Source organism: Mytilus edulis, chromosome 9 (assembly GCF_963676685.1).
Source record: "Mytilus edulis chromosome 9, xbMytEdul2.2, whole genome shotgun sequence".
NCBI classification, from domain to species: domain Eukaryota; kingdom Metazoa; phylum Mollusca; class Bivalvia; order Mytilida; family Mytilidae; genus Mytilus; species Mytilus edulis.
In genome coordinates, this window is record NC_092352.1 from 71,142,792 (window position 1) to 71,169,433 (window position 26,642).

The window sequence follows — 26,642 nt, forward strand, 5'->3', positions numbered from 1 at the left end:
TCATTTATTGTTATCTTTGTATGTGTCTCTGTCCTTCTTTTTCCCCCCTGTAGTGATAACATCTATTGTTATTTCTGTAATTCCATGTCTTACTTTTTTTGTTCTTTTGAATATCTGTATATATGCAGACATAAAGATGAATATAGAAGAAAATATCTAAAAAAAACAACATCATAGCTACTAAACTTTAATGTGTGTACGCCAGACGCGCGTTTTGTTCACAAAACACCCATTAGTGACTCCAGGACCAACATAGTCAAAAAGATATATAAGGGTCAAAGTTAAAGAGCATTATGGCAAAACATTCAGAATACCATCTGCCAAATACTGCTCAGATAATCAAATCCTGAGGTCAATCATGTTCATGAATGTGACCTACCGAATTAGACTATTTACCGGATTTGTAATCACATAAGCAACACGACGGGTGCCACATGTGGAGCAGGATCTGCTTACCCTTCCGCAGCACCTGAGATCACCCCTAGTTTTTGGTGGGGTTCGTGTTGTTTATTCTTTAGTTTTCTATGTTGTGTCATGTGTACTATTGTTTTTCTGTTTGTCTTTTTCATTTTTAGCCATGGCTTTATAGATTTATGAGTTTGACTGTCCCTTTGGTATCTTTCGTCCCTCTTTTAGTACCTCAAACAATTTTTTAAAAGGTTTGAAAACAGTTGATTTTTAAATATGACAAAATATAAATGATAATTCATCTCAACAGAGAAGTGGAACTTTGACCTTTTATGGGATACTTTTATTAATTGTGACTTGGATGAAGAGTGTCTCATCTTCTTATATCTACAGAAGTGATAACTACATGGCTGGTTAAAATAAATTTGACCAGAAAGACTTCATCAGCAGTGACATTGACCCAGTACCGGCAAATATAATCATTCCAAAGATACCAGGCGTCAGAGATTGACGTTTGTTCACATTTATATATACAAGCTAAGTCGCAGGTCCCAATTATTTTTTTACAGAAAACAAAAGCAATATTATTTTTAAATGGTAATCTATTCAACACGAAGATTAAAATATATACAATGTCAATAAATGTCAACACTCAAAGACGAATAGTTGGTAATATTGATTGCCACATCAACACAAAATCTGAAATGACATAAACAGTTTCAAGAATATACATGTTATATATTTGAAATGACTCAATAATAGCCAAAGATAAATCTTACGGACGATGGATCATATGATTATGATACAATACACTACGATATATAATATATTACATGTCTAAAAGGGTACAACATCACAATGTATGGCAATCTTGAATTTTACACAATAAAAAAGCCAAACAGTATCACCTGAAAATCATATATAGAGACGCTAGTACAATTTAAAAATTTAAAACTTTCCAAAAACGACTCAATTTAGAACAGTTTAGAACGTTACAACAACTACGTGTAAATACATTTCCAATAAACAGCACTGACCGTACTAAGCTTGTAAAATATGTCAAATTTGGCAACAGTAGAGTAATAAAAACAGAGGCTGCGTATTTATCATTCCAAATAAATAGTAATTTGATAATGATAAAAAAGAATAATAATACATTTTTAATTAGGTTAAATAATTGAATGTAAATGCGTTCTTGTACAACCGTACAAAATGAAAACAAACCCTGTTATTTAAACTAGTACAATTCCAAAAATAAAACTGTTGGAGTTAAGTAAGGAAGTCGGAGTTACTGGAAACAAGTGATGTCAGGAAAATGAGTTACCCATGTTTTTTCATTAATGCCCTATGGGGAAACTGGTCTTAGGTTTCTCATCCAAAACTTTCCCGCGCAAGTCTTTCGGCCCTTTACTAACCATCGTTGTGGTCTATGATTGTCATTATAAGGTTTTTAAGATCAGCTTGGGCGTTCCCAGTTGATCTCAAATGACGACTTACGGGGAGGTCGGGATTGCAGGTGTAGTTATTTCGATGTCCGATCATGCGTTTGTTGAATGGCTTTTCAGTCTCGCCAACATACTGCATGCCACATCGACACTGAAGAAGGTATACAACATTCTGGGCTTTGAAAGTTACATTACAACATATATTGTACATAGACCCAGTGGAGTTGCAAGTAAATGTTTGAGTATTCAGTATTTGTTTGCAAGTCAGACATTGCCTGTAACCACACGACTTGCACCATTTATTCTGCAGTTGAACAGCTTTTATAAGAGTAGACGTCAGCTCTCACAAATAAGTCTTTTAGACTTGCTGGTCTCCGGAAAGCTAAGACAGGAGGATTGGGAAAGATCTTGGACAATTTAAGGTGCTTGGCAATAATTTGCCAATTAGCACGGATCAAACGTGAAAGGTTAGGAAAGGTGGGAGTGTATGTTAAAACAAAAGTAGCTATTTTGCTGCGCCTCTTCTGTTCTGTTTGTACTGTAATATCCCTAATCTATTTCCAATTTCTTATAATCTCGTTTGGTCAAAAAGCTGTGAAGTTCCTGTAACCGTTTCGTGACAGCCTCCTCAGAGGAGTAAATCCGCTTTTCTCTGAAAGCTTGACTGTACGGATTACTTTTTGCACAGTGTTTGGGGTGACAGTTTTGGGGAGAAAGATACTGATGTTTATCTGTAGGTTGACAGAAGAGATCTGTTGATATGAGACCGTCCTTAATAAAAGTGTCTAAGAAAGATATTTTGGAATCGAAAATTTCATATGTAAATTTAATAGACGTGGGCGTTTTTTTGCATGTCTAATAAAATCATCCAATTTTTGTCGGGATGCAATCCATTTTATGTCAATCATCATCGATAAAACGGAACCAAGGCAGAGGTTTTGATAAAGATGTTGAAATAATTTATTTCTTCAATTATATATGTTATATATATGTATATATAATTGAGAATGGAAATCAGGAATCGGTAAAAAAAACATCAACCCGATAAAAGAGCTGAACACGCCGAAAGCCTCCAACGGTCTTCAACACAGCAATAAGGCAGAGTAAAAATCAGTGTAAAGGAAGTCCCAGTCCGATGTCAGAATAGGTTTCAAAAGTAGCTAACCAAAATGACAATGATACATAGTTGAACAAAGGACTACTAGCATTTAATAAAATGTCAGCTGCAGACCTCAATTAAACCGATTGAAAGATTATGTCTTCATTATATGAAAATCAAACAAAATCCCTCCCGCAAGGAGTTTTGTACCTTACCATCATATACTATATATATGGGAAGAAAATGACCCGTAGCATGCCAACAACTAATTTTAGAATAAATGTGTTGATATCCGATGCAAAGATCCTATGCGTGAATTAATACTAGTAGCACCATATGCAGTCTTTAATTACTGGACAACAATATCGTAACTATTCCCCTCTGAATAAGTCTTTTTAAAGGTTTAATTAGCTTTTGTAGTGAATGTCGATATGTTATGTACTATGTAAAGAATGTTAAAATCAAATAGTTACATTGTTACAAACATGAGCGAATTGCACAGGATAAGATAAATCAACATTAAAAGATGGTGAAAAGGGGACGTCATCATCTTAAACTGTATAATTAAAATTCTTCTCTTGCATCATAAATTTTAGAAATAAGCTTCCCTTAAGGATACAGAAAAGGGCAGTATTCTTTGTTAGTATTAGCTTTTTTTTATATCAGTTCAGCAGAATAAATCTCTTAAGGGCACATACTGAAGTCCTCATTATTGCGAGTTAATATATCATCCAAATATCTAAAAGTGTTGTAAAATTTTGTATTCGATGTTATTTCGATGGGTCTAAGCTAATCTTGAAAAAAAACTCAAAATAACATAGAAGCAGGTCAGCAATAAGTTGTGCATAGTTAGCACAAATATATTTACAAAGGTTGAGATAGCCCTACAGCAAAGAAAAATAGAATGCAATATGTAAGAACACCCATGTCTGTCGTTTACACCCATAATACATAATATATGTGTATATCATTACATCAAGGAAACATAAAATGCAATTTGCAAAAACATACATGACTCTCAATTTGACTCACAATAAATAATACATAAGTACATGCTAAAAAACAATTTTTAAAACGATATGTTGTACGCAAAAGTAAAAAGTGACAGAAATGCTCCAATAGGTACATTTTTTGTAAACTGATAAAGATGAACAGCTAGTAAAGAACTGACGAAGATGCCTCAATATGACCCAACTGTCGAAGACAATTCAATAGTACAGAACTGACAAAGGTGTTCCAATAGGTTAGAACTGACAAGGATGATCTGAGAGTTTAGAACTGATGAAGCTGATCCGATAGTTTAGAACTGACAAAGATGTCGAATAAATTTACGAAGATGAACCACTAGCAGGACTAGTTCAGAACTTACGAAGATACTCCGAAAGATTAGTTCTGACGAAGATGAACAAGAATAACTGGATATTGCAGGAAAACAATCAAGCATTTGAGATGTATCTCCCTTGTGAAGGTTGCTTAATTAAAAAAACCCATTTACAATAGAGTTTCATAATTGAATATAATTTAAAAAAATAAATAAATATAGCTCTATAAATTTCATACGTCCGACAAACTTTGCGAAATATTTCTTCATATTCATCAGAAAAGTTTTTAAGAGTATTCAAAATCCAAAAATATATAAAAAAAACAAAAAAATGTGTGTGTAGTTGACGGTACAGACTACGAGTTTCTTCTTGATATTGCCCTTAGTACAGTTATATTTTATTTGTGAATTATACACGTTTATGACTCCGGTTATTACCATGGTTACACGGAATATTTTTTTTCAATTAGACTTCATCTATAACACACCTTATTTCTTTTAGATTTTTTACCGAAAATTTGCATATGATCTTTTGATAATCAAAGCTATCATGTGGAGGAATAATCTGTCTTTTTGGTTAATTTTACTCGATTTGTTGTCAGATTTGCAACTGCCAGAAAAAATCCCGTTAGACCGCAAAGTAAGGTAAACATATACTCCAGCCATTCGGAGACATAGAGGGCGTTGAAAATACCTATAAACCAGAATACTCCCGATAAAGCGATCATACGAAGGTACATTTTAGCGTCTTGGTATATGTCCAGTTTTCGAATGTTTGCAGCTTCAGTTCGAATTTTGCAAACTTGAATAATAACAAATATTAAACAGGATGAATTTACAAACACTGATAGCATAACAGGTCCTGTGAAAAAGATAAGATTAGCAGGGTAATTATTTGGAAAGCAGGCATTTGAACCGTATCCAGCAGAAAGAAAACTAGGTCCATATGCATCAATACAGATAGATGGGATAACTAAAAATAGAGGCATAATCAACCCTAAGGCTGTTAATTTTCTTTTTCTTTTCCGGGAGCTCTCATTAGTTTTAAATCTCCTAATTGTCATTTTCGACAACGTTGAAGTAATACATGCGACAGAAATAGTCATAAAAGAAAATACACAGAGCAACAAATAATGAAGTATAACCCCAATAACATAACACATTGCTGATTTCTTTTCTGAAGCCCCAATGCCAACCATAAATAAAATGTTTGACAGCATTATTGATACAGATATGTTTTCAATGTTAGAAATCGGAATACTAGTGATCATATTTAATTGTCGGTTGACTATAATTAGCACACATAACGCAATAGCGGATACAGAGAAGGAAACGTAAGTTATAATGCCAGATATCAAATTTCCAGATATTGTTTGAGTGTTTAAATTAAAAGTCGTTAAACACCTCATTTGCTGAACGTGTAATTCCTCTCCCACAAATTGAACTTGAATATATACCTCGTCACATCGCCAATCGTCGATCTGGTTTATTCCGACTATTCCATTTTCCGAAGGGAATGTCTTTAGGGATTCTAGTGGAAAGTTATGTGTCTTATATAATTCCAGCTGAGATATGGAAGAGGTATTTGAGCTATTACCGGGCATATCATATGTGTTAAATATCTCAATCTCTTGATCACGAGAACCGTTGTTCAAAATAACTCTAACTTTTCTTTTACTCAAGTGTTTTCGAATATCTTCAATTTCATGATGGAAAGCGGATTTTTGTATAATCATTTCAACTCGTATAGTAACAATTAGTCCGTTTTCATCCATCCATATCTTGAATTTTGATGTTCTTATGGTAAAATTCTTTGTATTATAGCTGTGTCCTACCATTAAAACAATTTGGTGAAAGATTTCTTTTCGTAACATTTGGTTTGAAATCAAAGAAAATCTAAAATTTATACTAGCATTTATGAAAATATCATACTGACTGCAAAAACCCAGTTGTTTAATCTGAAAAAAATTCCATAAAATTAAAACTGGAATTGTGAAGAAGTATTATAAATATGCAATAGTTTATCGAAACATATCTGATACATGATTTAATCAAAGTGTATTAAAAATGTGTGCAGAACAATAAAATAAAGAAAACTAAGTGAATATGTTTTTAATTCCAAAAATGGCAAGGTTAACCGTACTCGGAGTGTAATAGTCCGTATGTTCAATCCACATCCGCGACAAACCCAAGACCTGAAACTAATATTGAAACCGTGTAGCACGCAACATATGTAAGTGAGAACAGACAAATATAGTGCTGAGTAGGGATAACGTGTCCATGTAGTAAACATTTCGATGTGAAATTTTGACTCAGCATGTTGGGGTTACAAATTGTCCAAATTAACTTTTATCAATAACCAATTCTCGTTGTCGTCCAAAATTGTAATTTCTAATAGCAAGGTGAACATTATTTATTTCAAGCACTTTCAAGGCTACATTTCTTATCGATAGTTTTAATGAAATATTTGTCAAAGTTTTATACCATCAATGTCTCAACGAGTATAAAAATCAGCAACGTAAAAACGTGAACGAGTCATGTCCCTTTCGAAAGTAAAATTAGATATGAATATTTGAATCGTAGGCGCTATCTCGCTCATATTTCGTTTTTCATATTTTGATTAGGATTTTTATTCCATTAATATCAAAGTAAATTTCAGCAATGTTTCGAACATGTTTCAAATCAAAGTCGATCAACCATTTGTAAGAGTATTTTGTTTTTGGTTATGTAAGTTATATGGTGAGTGTATTATCAAATGATTATGATCATGATGTCTGTCAAGAGTTATACGAGCAATTTCTTTAAAACCGATATAGTCTTGGCAAATGAAATAGACAATGATCAGAGTAATTTCTGTTGGTCAGATTAAATATGTGCTCCGCCGATGGACATTGCCAAAACAACTTTTAATATACCATATACTATTTTTGAGGCACAATGTACAAATAAATTTTAAATCAAAACAGTAGTTTCGGCAAACTGGAACAAACTGAATCGATTCTCTTACCTCTTCTGTCCATTCCCTGCATTTGTTTTCATTGGTATAAGCTCCTGTTGGGTTTCCTAGAGAAACAAGAATCGACAAACTAAATAAAAGTGAATCTCGAAATAGCATATCCAATATTTTGTATATACATACGAACGAATACATATCGCTTGAAACATTTGAGTCTAGGCAGAAATAATTCTTATAAAATTTGAACGAATCAAATACTAAAATAGGATTGTTATAACTTTGACATATATTGTAGTTGCTGTTTGATATAAGATCTTTGATACAAAACCGAAGGTTAGTGTTGCCTGGTGGAATAACCTTGAAATCGGAATTGCTGAGAAAATATGTCATTTTGTCCTCCTTTTTCATTTTAAACATATATTCATACAAGTTTTCATTTAGAACAAACACAATATCAAATTCTTGAACATCTGTTACATTGTTACATAATGCACAGAACTTATTTTTGAATATCAGAACCTTTCCATATGACACGAAAATACCGTTTTCTGTAAAATTATTTTGTAAACACCTTTCTTTTACAGTTCTGTTTTTGTAAGAATTAGGACAAGATCCCACTGCTAAAAATCCAGTTCGACTATTACTTCTTTCGACGTAAGTCTGGGGATAACATTCAAATGATAGTTGACTATTACTGTTTCTGATATTTCCGTTATAATCACTACAACAGTCGTTAAACATTTTACAGTCGCTATCACAGTAACAGTACCATTTTGTTTTATTCTGTGCCACGGAACAAGTTCCATATTTTTGGCATGGATCACGTTGAAGTTCTTTCAAGGTTGTTAGATGCTCTGTTGACTGAGTGCTCAAACCACTGAGTAAATTTAAAGTATCATTTATTTTCGTATTCCTTATTTCTGAAGGGATATTTTCTTTACTTTTATTTAACTCCAATAAAAGACCATCATTGAAGGTTGTCCATGATGCTGTAAATAAATCTTGGTTATATCTTTTTCGGTGTTGAGTGTGATTTGCAGAACCATCAGATATCCTCTCCGTCTGTGTTGCAGTATGCTGATTTGAATTAACAGAGCCACGAGGAGTCCTCTCCGTCCTTGTCTTTGTATTCTTATCGATATTTTTTAAACTATCAGGGATCCTCTCCGTCTGTGTTGCAGAATTCTGATTTGAATTAACAGAACCACGAGGAGCCTCCTCAGTTGTTTCTGTCTTTTTGTTTGTATTCTTATTGTTATTTGTCGAATCATAATAGATACTCTCCGTCTGTGTTTCAGTATTCGAAATTGAATTAACAGAGCTACGAGGAGTCCATTCAGTCTGTGTGTCTGTTTTCTTGTCGCTATTTGTCCAACCATAAGAGATCCTCTCCGTCTGTGTTGCAGTACTGTGAATTAAATCAACAGAACCACGAGGAGTTCTGTATATCTTTGTGTTTGTATTCTTATTGTTATTTGTCGAACAATCAGATATACTCTCCGTTTGTGTTGCAGTATTCTTGTGTGAATCAACAGACGCATCAGGGATTCTCTCCGTCTTTGTGGCTGTATCATCATTGCTATTTGGTGAACCATAAGGGATCCTCTCTTTCTCTTTGGCTGTAGTCTTCTTTGTATTTGGTGAAACATTAGTGATCCTCTCCGTATATTTGACATGTACAGTATTTTGATCATATGTTGAACCACCAGAGCTCCTCTCTATCTTTGTGATTGTATTCTGATTAAAATTTAAAGAACCATCCGGGGTCTTTTCTGTGTTTGAGACATAATTCCATGATAAAACACCGCAAATCAGAAGAAATAAAATGGGAAAATATGATTGTTGAGTTGTTTTCATTGTAATGCCCGAACAACAAGTAATAAAGCAGATAACTCCTTATATACCCGAACGAGTTAAAGACATATTGCTCATCAACATTTAATAGATGTTGTTGCAAAAATGGATACTTAAAAGCACATTATATGTTATAGTCTTTTTACAACTATCCATAAAGGTCCATAAAAAAGTATCCGTTTCAGGAAATAATATCATGTTTTAAAGTCGTTTATTTATTATGCAGTTGAGAACACAAAGACATCCATTTATGTATATTAAACAATTTTAGATTAACAAAAGTTAATAAATTGCGATCATTTGTCGTTCATACTGAGACATATCATTATAACATTTTTTAATGTTAGACGTTTCGTCCGAGGCCTAGTGTATCACCAGCCCAGTAGTCAGCACTTCAGTGTTGACATGAACAAAATGATGAATATCAATTAAATGGTAATTTTTATAAATTTTCTGTTTAAAAAAAATTGAATTTTTTTAAAACCAAGGATTTTCTTATTCCAGGAATAGATTACCTTAGCCGTATTTGGCAACAACTTTTTGGAATTTTGGGTCCTCAATGCTCTTCAACTTTGTACTTGTTTGGCTTAGTAACTATTTTGATCTCAGCGTCACTGATGAGTCTTATGCACGTCTGGCGTATTAAATTATAATCCGGGTACATTTGATAACTTTTTAATGCTAGATTCTAACATTGCTTGTCCAATGTACTGTTACCATCGGTCAGAAGCTATAGACAATTAAGAAAAAAAAACTAGGTACATAATTCCTATCATAAATATGTATTATGACTGTGAAGACAGCTGTGCTTTGGTTATTTAAAATTATTTTAGATTTACACATTACACTATAAAATCGGTTATCTGCTTTTGGTAATGGCGGCTGGAAAAAATTGAGCTCATGTTGCTTACAAAGCATTTGATTTAAAATGTATATGTGGACTAAAGCTAAGTGCGGAAATGGAACTGTATGCTTTTAAATTGGTTTGGTCCTTCGGTAGACTTTTAAGCGGGGCTCCCAAATTCGAAAACAATACAAGTTGCTTGATGGAAAGTTTGATGAACTCTTATGTTACTATATAAAGTTGCTGCAACTTTTGGTAATCAAAACATTCTATAGGTGAATATGAACCAATCAAAAATTAAAACGATGAATGCGTTCAAATTTTTCCTTAGAATGGTGGAGCTCCGAGTAAATCGACTAAAACTTTCGTACAACAGGAATCAAAAATGTCATATAAAAACATAGAAAAACCAATCGCTGCTACCAGAATTTTCACATGTACCTTTTCTGATATATAGTTTAAATGTCCGAAAGTTTTAAATCTAAGTCCAAGTAGAAATTCATATATATTATATTTCTCAATGTCGGATATTTTTTAACAGTACAATCGCTTGCGAGTTTACAGTACAATCACTTGGACCTTTTCTGGCAAACTTAAATTCAAAAGTTTGGTAAAGAAAAATTGAAATGATGTAGACATCGATGTTCATTATTACTGAACTAGTATATATTTGTTTAAGCAGCTGAAGGACGCCTCCGGGTGCGAGAATTACTCGTTGCATTGAAGACCTTTTGGTGACCTTCTGCTGTTGTCTGCTCTATGGTCGGGTTGTTCTCTCTTTGGCACATTCCCAATTTCAATTCTCAATTTTATTGTCTTAATTGATTTAATTTCTTTGATTCATAATTATATGATTAAAAATGTTCTCTTAGCACACATATTTTCAATTGCAGGTTAAATCATTGACATAACATTAAAATTATTTGTATCATCATATTTCGTGATATATAGCTTTTAGTTACAACACATTTTATTAGAAATTTATGAATCACAGAATATGATTGCATTTATACACAAAAGGATCCAGAATAATATTGTTCTTACATTAATCTGCCTGTTAAACAAACTTGAAAATAAAATAACTTCTTTTTAAACGGTTAAAAATGTCACCAGGAGATGTGTTTCAATGCTGTTCCAAATCTGAGATAAAGGGAAAGTCATTATATATAGACGATATTTTTATAGAACATATAATAGTTTTTAGTGTTTACTTTTTTTGGCAGATGAATAATTATGACAAATGTGGAAATGATTACTAGTATCTTTTCTGCAGCATTCATGAAAAGTTTATATTTTCAATCAGACTTCTGTCATATAAATTTTCATTAAAACTACTTCAATCCAATACAACATATGTCTGGCATGCGTTTTAGTTTCCTATTTCTGTTACGATTTGATATCAGTTATTTGGTATATATTTTTTTTTATTTATGACTCATTGTTGTGCTGTAAAACCAGTCCCAGTTTTGGATTGAGCGCACACAACAGAAACATGTTTACCCCCGCCACAGCCCTTATGTACCTGTCCCAAGTCAAGAGCCAGTAGGTCAGTGGTTGTCGTTGTTTCATGTCTGGCATATATATTTTTTGTAAATTGTTCATATTTTTCATGTCAGGACCTTTTTAAGAGCCGAGTATACTTGCTAACGTCACTTTCATTTTAACTGTTGTTGATAGTTGGCTTACTGGCATTTATAATTTTTGTCGAGCCCACGACCTTTGTTGATTAAGCGAGACAAAGCGATCCTACATTTCGTCGTCGGCGTCGTCCACAACTATTCACTCGGTTGTTAAATTTTTTGAATTTTTTATAATTTCTAAAACTATCCTAGATTATTGTCAAACTTGAACAGACGCTTGTTTATGATCAAAAGCTTCTATCTAGAGGGAAATCAGGTAAGAATTATTTCCTGGTTATCCGTATATATCATGTATAACTTATAAATGGAATAGTTTTTCTTCCAGTTTACAACAGTTTGCAGTTAAGGATTTTAAATCATTAATAAGAATGATAAACCATCCTGTTTTTTTCTAAACTTAGACAGAAGTTTCTTACCATCAAAAGATGGTATCTAGAGGACAATTTTTAATGATGTTTTTCCAAATTGTTTTTAGCATTGACTAACAGCAAAAGTAGGCAAGACACTGTATTCCACGGAACCCTTACGCATTTTATATATTGACGATATAAATGTGGTTATGACTTAAACAAATAATGGTATAATTGGAGGATTGCACTGCTTATAACTATGAAAAATTTGATGTTTATGAATATTGTGCTTTTTTCTGTCTTTCAGATAAAAAAATGTCACACTCCGATTCTTTTGTTTGGTCAGTTATTAGTTTTGTTGCAGGTTTTTTGGAAACCAGGCACTTTTCCTGCATAAATGCAGTCTAAAACAGGGCCATGCAATATTTGTAATGAGCGTTTGTAAATATACATTAAATGGTGCCATAGTTGGTTATATAAACCAATGGGACAAGTGTGTTAAGAAATTCGCCAAGGTTTTACAAACTGGCATAGATATTTTGGTTTTTAATTAAATATTATTCGACACAAAAGTGTACTTGCATTCATCATTGTTCATCATTGCAATAAAAGTTATAGATATGCTAAAAATTTATAATAAGAATAATACTATAAATTTGAGTAAAAAGTATTAAACACGAATAGTTTTTTTTAACCGAATTGAAGAAGATGTACATGCATTTTATAATTTTAAGTCAAACTGGGGCAAATGGGTTGCAGCTTATAAACATTTCAAATTGCAACCTTTGCAGAAGGAAGTAAACTGAGGACTTACACATTGTTGAGCGAGAATGGTCGCAGATAGCATGTACTGCCATATAACCCCATGACACTTACCAAAGAGGAAATCCTTGATAATCATAGGTCTGTTCTATGTTCCTTTTGAATTTCAATTAGAGATGAAGAACTGGATCTTCCATTACTGTATTGGATACTTAAACTGAATAAATGGCTTTACAAACAACGTATTATGCTGGGTCTTCCAAGTGCTCCACGAAACCCTTTACTAAATTATTAACATCTATTCTATCAGCAATCAAAGCCGGGCTCATAAGTTATTGTGAAACAGATATGGATACTTGAAAATTCCAACGATCTTATAGAGTACATATAATCTAAGACTCTTTCATCTTGCAATAGTATTAAAACATTTCACTTGACAAAAGAGATGATTTCACTTTCCCAATTGTGAACTTTCCATTTCTATGTAACAACATTCCAGCAGCGCCTGCATACAGAGTATATATCTTCTGATTGATACGATATTCTAGGGCTTGTATTTTACATCATGATTTCCTTGATAGAGGGTTGCTGCGAACAAGGAAGCTATTACAACAAGAGTTTTACATAATGAAGTTGTGATCATCCATTCGTGAATTTTACGGACGCCATCACGAGTTGGTTGACCGTTGATGAATAACCGTTTCACAAATGATATCAAATATGTTCATTATGTCGTAACCACACTCCCCTTCCCTTATCACGAATGTGACCTACCGAATTAGCCTATTTACAGAGTTTGTAATAACATGAGCAACACGACGGGTATCACATGTGGAGCAAGGATCTGCTTAATTACCATTTTGGAGCACATAAGATCACAGCCAGATTTTGGTACTACTAGAACACACCCGTGATATCACGAGTCCGTGACTGAATTCAAGTATATAACTATGCGTAAGCCTTATTTTAGTATTGGTATTGTCATCTGATAAAGTCATGTCGATTATAAGATGTACAGTTTTCTCTGCTTTCAAATCTTTCTGTTTGAACCCGTCGACCTGGAACTTATCAATTAGTCCAGATCTTTAGTATACATATTGTTATCTTAGAAAGTCTTGCTGATTAAAATACTACAATAGGGAACAATTTGACAATGATTGAATTTAGTAGTGTCAACCTTTTGATTATGACCCGTGTAAATAGCAAAATCATAATTACACCGTTTGGTGGTGCGCCTGTCAAATGCGGAACGTACAGATAAGGTAATAGGTAACAGGTGGATATACTATTGGTATCGGTATCGGATTCGACCCGGAACTTGTTAATTATTGGCAATATCAATTATGTGGAAAACAAAAGGGTGTGGAGTGTGTTATATCTAATCTACACCATTGTCCTATAATAGCTATACATAAAGTTGAATTCTTTGATTTGTCGTTTTTACCCGATGATGGCTGACAAATTGGACCTCGTTATTTTAGTATTATAGATTACTTGTCTGGTTTTTTCTTCTTTCTTAGCAATGATGTTGTCAGGTTTTTTTTCGATCTATGAGTTTTACTGTCCCTCTGGTATCTTTCGTCCCTCTTTCATTGCTGTTTTTTATACGGAAATGAAATATGATACTAAAAGTGAATCAAGTTTGTTGTCAACCAATCAAAGGTACAGATTCTGATAAAACATGCATATAATGTAATTATTATCCATTAAGTATAACATGTCATCCAATGCATCCTTTCTATCATACAATTTTGTTTCATTTTAGTTTTACGCAGTATCATTTTCCGACAAATGACGATAAACAGGGAATGTTAAAGTACAATATGAAGCATGTTTTTGTTTATACAAACGAAAGAAAATTTGAACTTTAATACCTGTTGTTTTGTTTTTACAAAATGAAATTGGCGTTTTTCTAATAAGATAAGCATGTGCATGAATCTACAATAAACTTATTTATCGGGTAACATGTATATGTAGGACTCTAAAGTGCGATGGTCACGCTAAAGTGCGATTGGCTACGCTAAAGTACGATGGTGTATCACGCTTAAGTGCGATGGTCACGCTAATGTACGATGGTGTATCACGCTAAAGTGCGAGTGTTGTTTGTTTGCTAAAGTACGATGGTATATCACCCTAAAGTGCGGTGGACCAAAAGGGTAAGCTTATAGGGCTAAAAACGTGAAAGTACATGAATGTTGAAAAAAATGTATTTTTGCAAAAGCTAGTAAGCTATAAGTGTAAAAATGTGGTAGTCTTGAGTGATTGGTTCTAAATATAGAAAACCGACCATATTTTTATTGCTAAAAGGTAATATAGGTGTCACAAAATATGACAATATGGAAATGAATTTGATACAATTCGGGCGTAAAAAATATTTGGATCATTGGTTTCGCTTACTGTTTACACCGTCTAACAATTATGTGAACATCTCCCCTTACATTTGTGTTGGTAAATTACAAATCCAAAATTCATTAATTTTTCGGAATGTGTTACATTATTTTTATAAGCTTTAATTCAAATGTGATGGAAAGGAGATGTTGTCCAAGTTTTCTCCATTTTCTTAGCGAGAACATATACATGATATATTTTAAATGTATCCATCAGCTTCCAGTAAAAGCGGGATACAGGATACTTATGCGTATACTATTTTGTATCTATAAAGTAAACTTCAGATTCAAGTCCTCCTTTAAGCAACCTAGAAAAAAAACACACATTTGCTTCAGCCAAGAAAGCACGGTTCTAGGCTTAAATTAATAAAGTCATGAACACTTGTTTTTCGACTGCATGGTTTATAAGGTATAAATGAAATGTATCTTCCAGCATGTACATTTATGGTTTATATAAAGGACTGTTTACGTCATAATCAAAGCAACGTTTAGTTCGTCTATACTTTCGCGGACCATCGGACTTTAGCGTATGGAGGAATCGCACTTTAGCGAAGACCATCGCACTTTAGCGAAGACCATCGCACTTTAATTAGCGTGACCATCGTACTTTAGCGTCCCCATCGCACTTTAGAGTCCTACATATATATGATAAGTATGCTGTTTATCAGATATTCAATTTAATGTTCTAGTTACAATAAAATGTCAGATGAGCAACATTGAAAATTATAAAAAAAGCGAGTAACTCAATACAATGCATGTGTTGTTCCTAACTAATTTCTTTACAATAAGTTGCCACATTACGAAGAATAATCAAGAAATTAGATATGATTTTTAATAGGTGCATTCCCACAAATTTTGCTTCTAATGAAAACATAAATGCACTTCGTTTTATATGACATTTATTTTTTGAACAGTTGATATTTGAATTTATATACATGAAGTTTGTTTCGTTATGTTACGGAACAAATAACAAATTAAAACACTATTAGATATACTACATATTTAAAAGTTGTTTGGAGTTATTAAATAAAACAATCAAGATTCTTCGAGCTTAGTTTAGAATTAGAACAGTTTATTACAAAAAAGAAATAAAATTGCTGATTGAACATACTTCTATATAAATCCTAGCACCTGTTAAACACGTGATTTTTCGCCAACATGCAGGTTCAAAATCTGAAAAACTATTTCACGTCATTGGTTAATTTTCTATTGATTATGACGTTTTGAACCAATCACGACGTTTTCGTGTATACTTTTGAAAATATGACCCAGAATGCATTAGATTCTGAAAAGCCCAATTAACCTATGACTGCCAGTGCGACTCATAATATTTTCAATATTTTTATATATATCATTATTAAAAGATTAAGAGTGGCTGAAAGGTTTAGGTCTCCATGTTGAGGCTGTTCTTAATTAAATTGACTTAGTTTGAGCTAAGAGTGTCCTCGAGATCTGAGGAGAAAAATTAAAAAGAAACATTATCTCATGTAACTATAGCATAGCGATTCCAAGCATTCAATATAATTCAATAACTTTAGTATGGTTCCCCTCTTTTCATATGACTTGCATGTATTGGAACACCCATCGCTTTAAGAAGCCTGGATCCGCGACTGAAATGGCATGCATGCATGATAAAAAAGTAAAATAACAAAAATACCGAACAAATAGAATAAGTGGACTAATCCTGGCTTGATAGCTAGATAAACTTCTGACAATCGCATAAAATTCCATTATATTAACAACGATGTGTGAACGAAACAAACAGATATACTTGAACAAAATGTCAAAATAGGTGTACAGCAGTCAAATTTGTGTTATAATCTTATTCATTATAAAAAAAACAAATTTGTCAACAAAGATTCTAGAAAAAGTCTACAGACATAGCACACCAGTAAAAACGAAAAACAAGACTAGAAGTAACGTAATGAAACTCTGCTAATTATAATAGGCAACATAGGACAAACATTTACATCATAAAACATTATTATAATAATGATTCAGAGTCAACTAAATGAGCAATATTGTGTCTAGACTTAATTTTGAGATACGAGTAATCGACAGCATAGGAAATGTCAAATTCATTTGGAGCATTCGCAATATCAACTGATTAATAAAAACTGAGATTTGAGTTTGCCTTACAAAATTTTGATTATATACCTTGTTTCCCGAAAAGGTGCACGTGTTTCTATTATAAGATAAAACTATCTTCTCAGTAGGAAACAAAACAGAAAACAGCGGATCAAAATAAGCAGAATCTTAGCAGAATGGTTGACATCACGTTAAGTGTACAACATGGTTTCTTTCCTTACCTTTATTTTTTAAGTTTTCATCAATGGTATTATTTTGATTGTCAATCATAGTTTTCTTTATAACAATGCAGGCTGCAATATGTATGTCATTTTGTAAAATTTCGGGGTTTGATACATTAATAGAAATAATGATATTTTAAAAAACTGATTCGCGCGAACAAAGAATCGTTTGAAATTGATAAAATTTATGCATGCATTTCCTGATAAACTTCATATTTTGGCAATGGGTAAAAAAACATATTTGATAAAAATCCAACATAATTATCAAAAAATGTTGACACAGAGATATATTTCGACTCTTTGTGATTTTGATAGTAAAAACGTTAAAAAACCATGCATGAAGGTACAAAGTCAAATTCAATCTGAAGCCTTATTTCGATATTTAAGTATATTAACGCTTTGTTTCTATTTATAGGTATTTGATATGAGAAAAATAATCTAAATAACAATGTAAAAATACACAGAAAGAAGATTGAAATCCATTTTCACAATACATTTTTTACATAATTATGTAATAAAACAATTAATACGTCCAATCGGACAAAATATTACATTAAATTAAAATGACTCTCAGACTTCGTCCTATCCCCCACCCCCCCCCTCCCCCCACCTCAATCATGTTTAGTACCTCAAACAATTTTTAAAAGGTTTGAAAACAGTTGATTTTTAAATATGACAAAATATAATTGATAATTCATCTCAACATAGAAGTTGGACTTTGACCTGTAATGGTTTACTTTTATTAATTGTGACTTGGATGAAGAGTATCTCATCTTCTTATATCTACAGAAGTGATAACTACATGGCTGGTTAAAATAAACTTGACCAGAAAGACTTCATCAGTAGTGACATTGACCCAGTACCGGCAAATATAATCATTCCAAAGATACCAGGCGTCAGAGATTGACGTTTGTTAACATTTATATATACAAGCTAAGTCGCAGGTCCCAATTATTTTTTTACAGAAAACAAAAGCAATATTATTTTTAAATGGTAATATATTCAACATGAAGATTAAAATATATACAATGTCAATAAATGTCAACACTCAAAGACGAATAGTTGGTAATATTGATTGCCACATCAACACAAAATCTGAAATGACATAAACAGTTTCAAGAATATATATTGTTATATATTTGAAATGACTCAATAATAGCCACAGATAAATCTTACGGACGATGGATCATATGATTATGATACAATACACTACAATATATAATATATTACATGTCTAAAAGGGTACAACATCACAATAAGATAACGAACAAATGTTAAATATTTCGGATAAAAATATCAATCATCAGTATCAGCACGATGTAAAATGTATCAGATCAATCTATGTCAATTATTAAACCAAAAATGTATGGCAATCTTGAATTTTACACAATAAAAAAGCCAAACAGTATCACCTGAAAATCATATATAGAGACGCTAGTACAATTTAAAAATTTAAAACTTTCCAAAAACTACTCAAAGACATGACAGTTTAGAACGTTACAACAACTGCGTGTAAATACATTTCCAAAAAAACAGCACTGACCATACTAAGCTTGTAAAATATGTCAAATTTGACAACAGTAGAGTAATAAAAACTGAGGCTGCGTATTTATCATTCCAAATGAATAGCAATTTGATAATGATAAAAAAGAATAATAATACATTTTTAATTAGGTTAAATAATTGAATGTTAATGCGTTCTTGTACAACCGTACAACATGAAAAGAAACCCTGTTATTTAAACTAGTATACTTCCAAAAATAAAACTGTTGGAGTCAAGTAAGGAAGCCGGAGTTACTGAAAACAAGTGATGTGAGGAAAATGAGTGACCCATGTTTTTTCATTAATGGCCTATGGGGAAACTGGTCTTAGGTTTCTCATCCAAAACTTTCCCGTGCAAGTCTTTCGGCCCTTAACGAACCATCGTTGTGGTCTATGATTGTCGTTGTAAGATTTTTAAGATCAGCTTGGGCGTTCCCAGTTGATCTCAAATGACGACTTACGGCGAGGTCGGGATTGCAGGTGTAGTCACTTCGATGACCGATCATGCGTTTGTGGAATGGCTTTTCAGTCTCGCCAACATACTGCATGCCACATAGACACTGAAGAAGGTATACAACATTCTGGGCTTTGAAAGTTACATTACAACATATATTGTACATAGACCCAGTGGAGTTGCAAGTAAATGTTTGAGTATTCAGTATTTGTTGGCAAGTCAGACATTGCCTGTAACCACACGACTTGCACCATCCATTCTGCAGTTGAACAGCTTTTATAAGAGTAGACGTCAGCTCTCACAAATAAGTCTTTTACACTTGCTGGTCTCCAAAAAGCTAAGACAGGAGGATTGGGAAAGATCTTGGACAATTTAAGGTGCTTGGCAATTATTTGTGAATTAGCACGGATCAAACGTGAAAGGTTAGTAAAGGTGGGAGTGTATGTTAAAACAAAAGTAGCTATTTTGCTGCGCCTCTTCTGTTCTGTTTGTACTGTAATATCCCTAATCTATTTCCAATTTCTTATAATCTCGTTTGGTCAAAAAGCTGTGAAGTTCCTGTAACCGTTTCGTGACAACCTCCTCAGAGGAGTAAATCCGCTTTACTCTGAAAGCTTGACTGTACGGAATACATTTTGCACAGTGTTTGGGGTGACAGTTTTGGGGAGAAATATACTGATGTTTATCTTTAGGTTGACAGAAGAGATCTGTTGATATGAGACCGTCCTTAATAAAAGTGTCTAAGAAAGATATTTTGGAGTCGAAAATTTCATATGTAAATTTAATAGACTGGTGGGCGTTGTTTTGCATGTCTAATAAAATCATCCAATTTTTGTCGGGATGAAATCCATTTTATGTCAATCATCATCGATAAAACGGAACTAAGGCAGAGGTTTTGATAAAGATGTTGAAATAATTTATTTCTCTAATTATATATGTTATATATATGTATATATAATTGAGAATGGAAATCAGGAATCGGTATAAAAAAAAACAACATCAACCCGATAACAGAGCTGAACACGGCCGAAGGCCTCCAACGGTCGTCAACGCATCAATAAGGCAGAGTAAAAATCATTTTAAAGGAAGTCCCAGTCTGATGTCAGAATAGGTTTCAAAAGTAGCTAACCAAAATGACAATGATACATAGTTGAACAAAGGACTACTAGCATTTAATAAAATGTCAGCTGCAGACCTCAATTAAAACGATTGAAAGATTATGTCTTCATTATATATGTTATATGAAAATCAAGCAAAATCCCTCCCGCAAGGGGTTTTGTATCATACCATCATATACTATATATATGGGAAGAAAATGACCCGTAGCATGCCAACAACTGATTTTAGAATAAATGTGTTGATAACCGATGCAAAGACCCTATGCGTGAATTAATACTAGTAGCACCATATGCAGTCTTTAATTACTGGACAACAATATCGTAACTATTCCCCTCTGAATAAGTCTTTTTAAAGGTTTAATTAGCTTATGTAGTGAATGTCGATATGTTTTGTACTATGTAAAGAATGTTAAAATCAAATAGTTACATTGTTACATACATGAGCGAATCGCACAGGTTAAGATAAATCAACATTAAAAGATGGTGACAAGGGGACGTCATCATCTAAAACTGTATAATTAAAATTCTTCTCTTGTATCATACATTTTTGAAATAAGCTTCCCTTAAGGATACAGAAAAGGGCAGTATTCTTTGTTAGTTTTAGCTCTTTTTATATCAGTTCAGCAGAATAAATCTCTTAAGGGCACATACTGAAGTCCTCATTATTGCGAGTTAATATATCATCCAAATATCTTAGTGTTGTTAAATTTTGTATTAGATGTTATTTCGAAGGGGTCTAAGCTAATCTTGAAAAAACTCAAAATAACATAGAAGCAGGTCAGCAATAAGTTGAGCACAGTTAGCACAAACATATTTACAAAGGTTGAGATAGCCCTACAGCAAAGAAAAATAGAATGCAATATGTAAGAACACCCATGTCTGTCGTTTACACCCATAATAAATAATATATGTGTATATCATTACATCAAGGAAACATAAAATGCAATTTGCAAAAACATACATGACTCTCAATTTGACTCACAATAATTAATACATAAGTACATGCTAAAAAACAATTGTTAAAACGATATGTTGTACGCAAAAGTAAAAAGTGACAGAAAATGCTCCAATAGATACATTTTTTGTAAACTGATAAAGATAAACAGCTAGTAAAGAACTGACGAAGATGCCTCAATATGAAAGAACTGTCGAAGACAATTCAATAGTACAGAACTGTCGAAGACAATTCAATAGTACAGAACTGACGAACGTGTTCCAATAGGTTAGAACTGGCAAAGATGATCTGATAGTTTAGAACTGATGAAGCTGATCCGATAGTTTAGAACTGACAAAGATGTCGAATATTTTAAAATTTACGAAGATGAACCACTAGCATGACTAGTTCAGAACTTACTAAGATACTCCGAAAGATTAGTTCTGACGAAGATGAACAAGAATAACTGGATATTGCAGGAAAACAATCAAGCATTTGAGATGTATCTCCCTTGTGAAGGTTGCTTAATTAAAAAAAAACATTTACAATAAAGTTTCATAATTGAATATAATTTAAAAAAATAAATAAATATAGCTCTATAAATTCCATACGTCCGACAAACTTTGCGAAATATTTCTTCATATACATCAGAAAAGTTTTTAAGAGTATTCAAAATCCAAAAATATATAAAAAACAAAAAAATGTTTTGTGTAATTGACGGTACAGACTACGATTGTCTTCTTGATATTGCCCTTAGTACAGTTATATTTTATTTGTGAATTATACACGTTTATGACTCCGGTCATTACCATGGTTACACGGAATATTTTTTTTTCAATTAAACTTCATCTATAACACACCTTATTTCTTTTAGATTTTTTTACCGAGAATTTGCATATGATCTTTTAATAATCAAAGCTCTCATGTGGAGGAATAATCTGTCTTTTTGGTTAATTTTACTCGATTTGTTGTCAGATTTGCAACTGCCAGAAAAAATCCCGTTAGACCGCAAAGTAAGGTAAACATATACTCCAGCCATTCGGAGACATAGAGGGCGTTGAAAATACCTATAAACCAGAATACTCCCGATAAAGCGATCATTCGAAGGTACATTTTAGCGTCTTGGTATATGTCCAGTTTTCGAATGTTTGCAGCTTCAGTTCGAATTTTGCAAACTTGAATAATAACAAATATCAAACAGGATGAATTTACAAACACTGATAGCATAACAGGTCCTGTGAAAAAGATAAGATTAGCAGGGTAATTATTTGGAAAGCAGGCATTTGAACCGTATCCAGCAGAAAGAAAACTAGGTCCATATGCATCAATACAGATAGATGGGATAACTAAAAATAGAGGCATTATCAATCCTAAGGCTGTTAATTTTCTTTTTCTTTTCCGGGAGCTCTCATTAGTTTTAAATCTCTTAATTGTCATTTTCGACAAAGTTGAAGTAATACATGCGACAGAAATAGTCATAAAAGAAAACACACAGAGCAACAAATAATGAAGTATAACCCCAATAACATAACACATTGCTGATTTCTTTTCTGAAGCCCCAATGCCAACCATAAATAAAATGTTTGACAGCATTATTGATACAGATATGTTTTCAATGTTAGAAATCGGAATACTAGTGATCATATTTAATTGTCGGTTGACTATAATTAGCACACATAACGCAATAGCGGATACAGAGAAGGAAACGTAAGTTATAATGCCAGATATCAAATTTCCAGATATTGTTTGAGTGTTTAAATTAAAAGTCGTTAAACACCTCATTTGCTGAACGTGTAATTCCTCTCCCACAAATTGAACTTGAATATATACCTCGTCACATCGCCAATCGTCGATCTGGTTTATTCCGACTATTCCATTTTCCGAAGGGAATGTCTTTAGGGATTCTAGTGGAAAGTTATGTGTCTTATATAATTCCAGCTGAGATATGGAAGAGGTATTTGAGCTATTACCGGGCATATCATATGTGTTAAATATCTCAATCTCTTGATCACGAGAACCGTTGTTCAAAATAACTCTAACTTTTCTTTTACTCAAGTGTTTTCGAATATCTTCAATTTCATGATGGAAAGCGGATTTTTGTATAATCATTTCAACTCGTATAGTAGCAATTAGTCCGTTTTCATCCATCCATATCTTGAATTTTGATGTTCTTATGGTAAAATTCTTTGTATTATAGCTGTGTCCTACCATTAAAACAATTTGGTGAAAGATTTCTTTTCGTAACATTTGGTTTGAAATCAAAGAAAATCTAAAATTTATACTAGCATTTATGAAAATATCATACTGACTGCAAAAACCCAGTTGTTTAATCTGAAAAAAATTCCATAAAATTAAAACTGGAATTGTGAAGAAGTATTATAAATATGCAATAGTTTATCGAAACATATCTGATACATGATTTAATCAAAGTGTATTAAAAATGTGTGCAGAACAATAAAATAAAGAAAACTAAGTGAATATGTTTTTAATTCCAAAAATGGCAAGGTTAACCGTACTCGGAGTGTAATAGTCCGTATGTTCAATCCACATCCGCGACAAACCCAAGACCTGAAACTAATATTGAAACCGTGTAGCACGCAACATATGTAAGTGAGAACAGACAAATATAGTGCTGAGTAGGGTTAACGTGTCCATGTAGTAAACATTTCGATGTGAAATTTTGACTCAGCATGTTGGGGTTACAAATTGTCCAAATTAACTTTTATCAATAACCAATTCTCGTTGTCGTCCAAAATTGTAATTTCTAATAGCAAGGTGAACATTATTTATTTCAAGCACTTTCAAGGCTACATTTCTTATCGATGGTTTTAATGAAATATTTGTCAAAGTTTTATACCATCAATGTCTCAACGAGTATAAAAATCAGCAACGTAAAAACGTGAACGAGTCATGTCCCTTTCGAAAGTAAAATTAGATATGAATATTTGAATCGTAGGCGCTATCTCGCTCATATTTCGTTTTTCATATTTTGATTAGGATTTTTATTCCATTAATATCAAAGTAAATTTCAGCAATGTTTCGAACATGTTTCAAATCAAAGTCGATCAACCATTTGTAAGAGTATTTTGTTTTTGGGTATGTAAGTTATATGGTGAGTGTATTATAAGAATTTTACACAACATGTATTATCGGATGATTATGATCATGATGTCTGTCAAGAGTTATACGAGCAATTTCTTTAAAACCGATATAGTCTTGGCAAATGAAATAGACAATGATCAGAGTAATTTCTGTTGGTCAGATTAAATATGTGCTCCGCCGATGGACATTGCCAAAACAACTTTTAATATACCATATACTATTTTTGAGGCACAATGTACAAATAAATTTTAAATCAAAACAGTAGTTTCGGCAAACTGGAACAAACTGAATCGATTCTCTTACCTCTTCTGTCCATTCCCTGCATTTGTTTTCATTGGTATAAGCTCCTGTTGGGTTTCCTAGAGAAACAAGAATCGACAAACTAAATAAAAGTGAATCTCGAAATAGCATATCCAATATTTTGTATATACATACGAACGAATACATATCGCTTGAAACATTTGAGTCTAGGCAGAAATAATTCTTATAAAATTTGAACGAATCAAATACTAAAATAGGATTGTTATAACTTTGACATATATTGTAGTTGCTGTTTGATATAAGATCTTTGATACAAAACCGTAGGTTAGTGTTGCCTGGTGGAATAACCTTGAAATCGGAATTGCTGAGAAAATATGTCATTTTGTCCTCCTTTTTCATTTTAAACATATATTCATACAAGTTTTCATTTAGAACAAACACAATATCAAATTCTTGAACATCTGTTACATTGTTACATAATGCACAGAACTTATTTTTGAATATCAGAACCTTTCCATATGACACGAAAATACCGTTTTCTGTAAAATTATTTTGTAAACACCTTTCTTTTACAGTTCTGTTTTTGTAAGAATTAGGACAAGATCCCACTGCTAAAAATCCAGTTCGACTATTACTTCTTTCGACGTAAGTCTGGGGATAACATTCAAATGATAGTTGACTATTACTGTTTCTGATATTTCCGTTATAATCACTACAACAGTCGTTAAACATTTTACAGTCGCTATCACAGTAACAGTACCATTTTGTTTTATTCTGTGCCACGGAACAAGTTCCATATTTTTGGCATGGATCACGTTGAAGTTCTTTCAAGGTTGTTAGATGCTCTGTTGACTGAGTGCTCAAACCACTGAGTAAATTTAAAGTATCATTTATTTTCGTATTCCTTATTTCTGAAGGGATATTTTCTTTACTTTTATTTAACCCCAATAAAAGACCATCATTGAAGGTTGTCCATGATGCTGTAAATAAATCTTGGTTATATCTTTTTCGGTGTTGAGTGTGATTTGCAGAACCATAAGATATCCTCTCCGTCTGTGTTGCAGTATGCTGATTTGAATTAACAGAGCCACGAGGAGTCCTCTCCGTCCTTGTCTTTGTATTCTTATCGATATTTTTTAAACTATCAGGGATCCTCTCCGTCTGTGTTGCAGAATTCTGATTTGAATTAACAGAACCACGAGGAGCCTCCTCAGTTGTTTCTGTCTTTTTGTTTGTATTCTTATTGTTATTTGTCGAATCATAATAGATACTCTCCGTCTGTGTTTCAGTATTCGAAATTGAATTAACAGAGCTACGAGGAGTCCATTCAGTCTGTGTGTCTGTTTTCTTGTCGCTATTTGTCCAACCATAAGAGATCCTCTCCGTCTGTGTTGCAGTACTGTGAATTAAATCAACAGAACCACGAGGAGTTCTGTATATCTTTGTGTTTGTATTCTTATTGTTATTTGTCGAACAATCAGATATACTCTCCGTTTGTGTTGCAGTATTCTTGTGTGAATCAACAGACGCATCAGGGATTCTCTCCGTCTTTGTGGCTGTATCATCATTGCTATTTGGTGAACCATAAGGGATCCTCTCTTTCTCTTTGGCTGTAGTCTTCTTTGTATTTGGTGAAACATTAGTGATCCTCTCCGTATATTTGACATGTACAGTATTTTGATCATATGTTGAACCACCAGAGCTCCTCTCTATCTTTGTGATTGTATTCTGATTGAAATTTAAAGAACCATCCGGGGTCTTTTCTGTGTTTGAGACATAATTCCATGATAAAACACCGCAAATCAGAAGAAATAAAATGGGAAAATATGATTGTTGAGTTGTTTTCATTGTAATGC

At 32.9% G+C, this 26,642-nt stretch overlaps 1 protein-coding gene across 1 annotated transcript; it reads right to left on the reverse strand.

Moving 5' to 3' along the window:
* Positions 1-26,634, reverse strand: LOC139490153 (serine-rich adhesin for platelets-like). The gene is made up of 5 exons (XM_071277004.1): positions 25,320-26,634; positions 24,829-24,884; positions 7,772-8,966; positions 7,281-7,336; positions 1-156 (listed from the first exon to the last, which is right to left on the reverse strand). Exons 1-5 carry the CDS (start codon positions 26,632-26,634, stop codon positions 1-3), a joined length of 2,778 nt encoding a protein of 925 aa, XP_071133105.1.
* Between the last annotated feature and the right edge of the window lie 8 nt (positions 26,635-26,642).

Excerpts from the sequence above, each read along its gene's own strand:
- LOC139490153 (XM_071277004.1), bottom strand. The coding sequence starts at position 26,634 with ATGAAAACAACTCAACAATCATATTTTCCCATTTTATTTCTTCTGATT. Across the intron at positions 24,885-25,319 it reads AAATAATTTTACAGAAAACG|GAAACCCAACAGGAGCTTAT; the intron begins GTATTTTCGTGT and ends TTGTTTCTCTAG. Across the intron at positions 7,337-7,771 it reads AAATAATTTTACAGAAAACG|GAAACCCAACAGGAGCTTAT; the intron begins GTATTTTCGTGT and ends TTGTTTCTCTAG.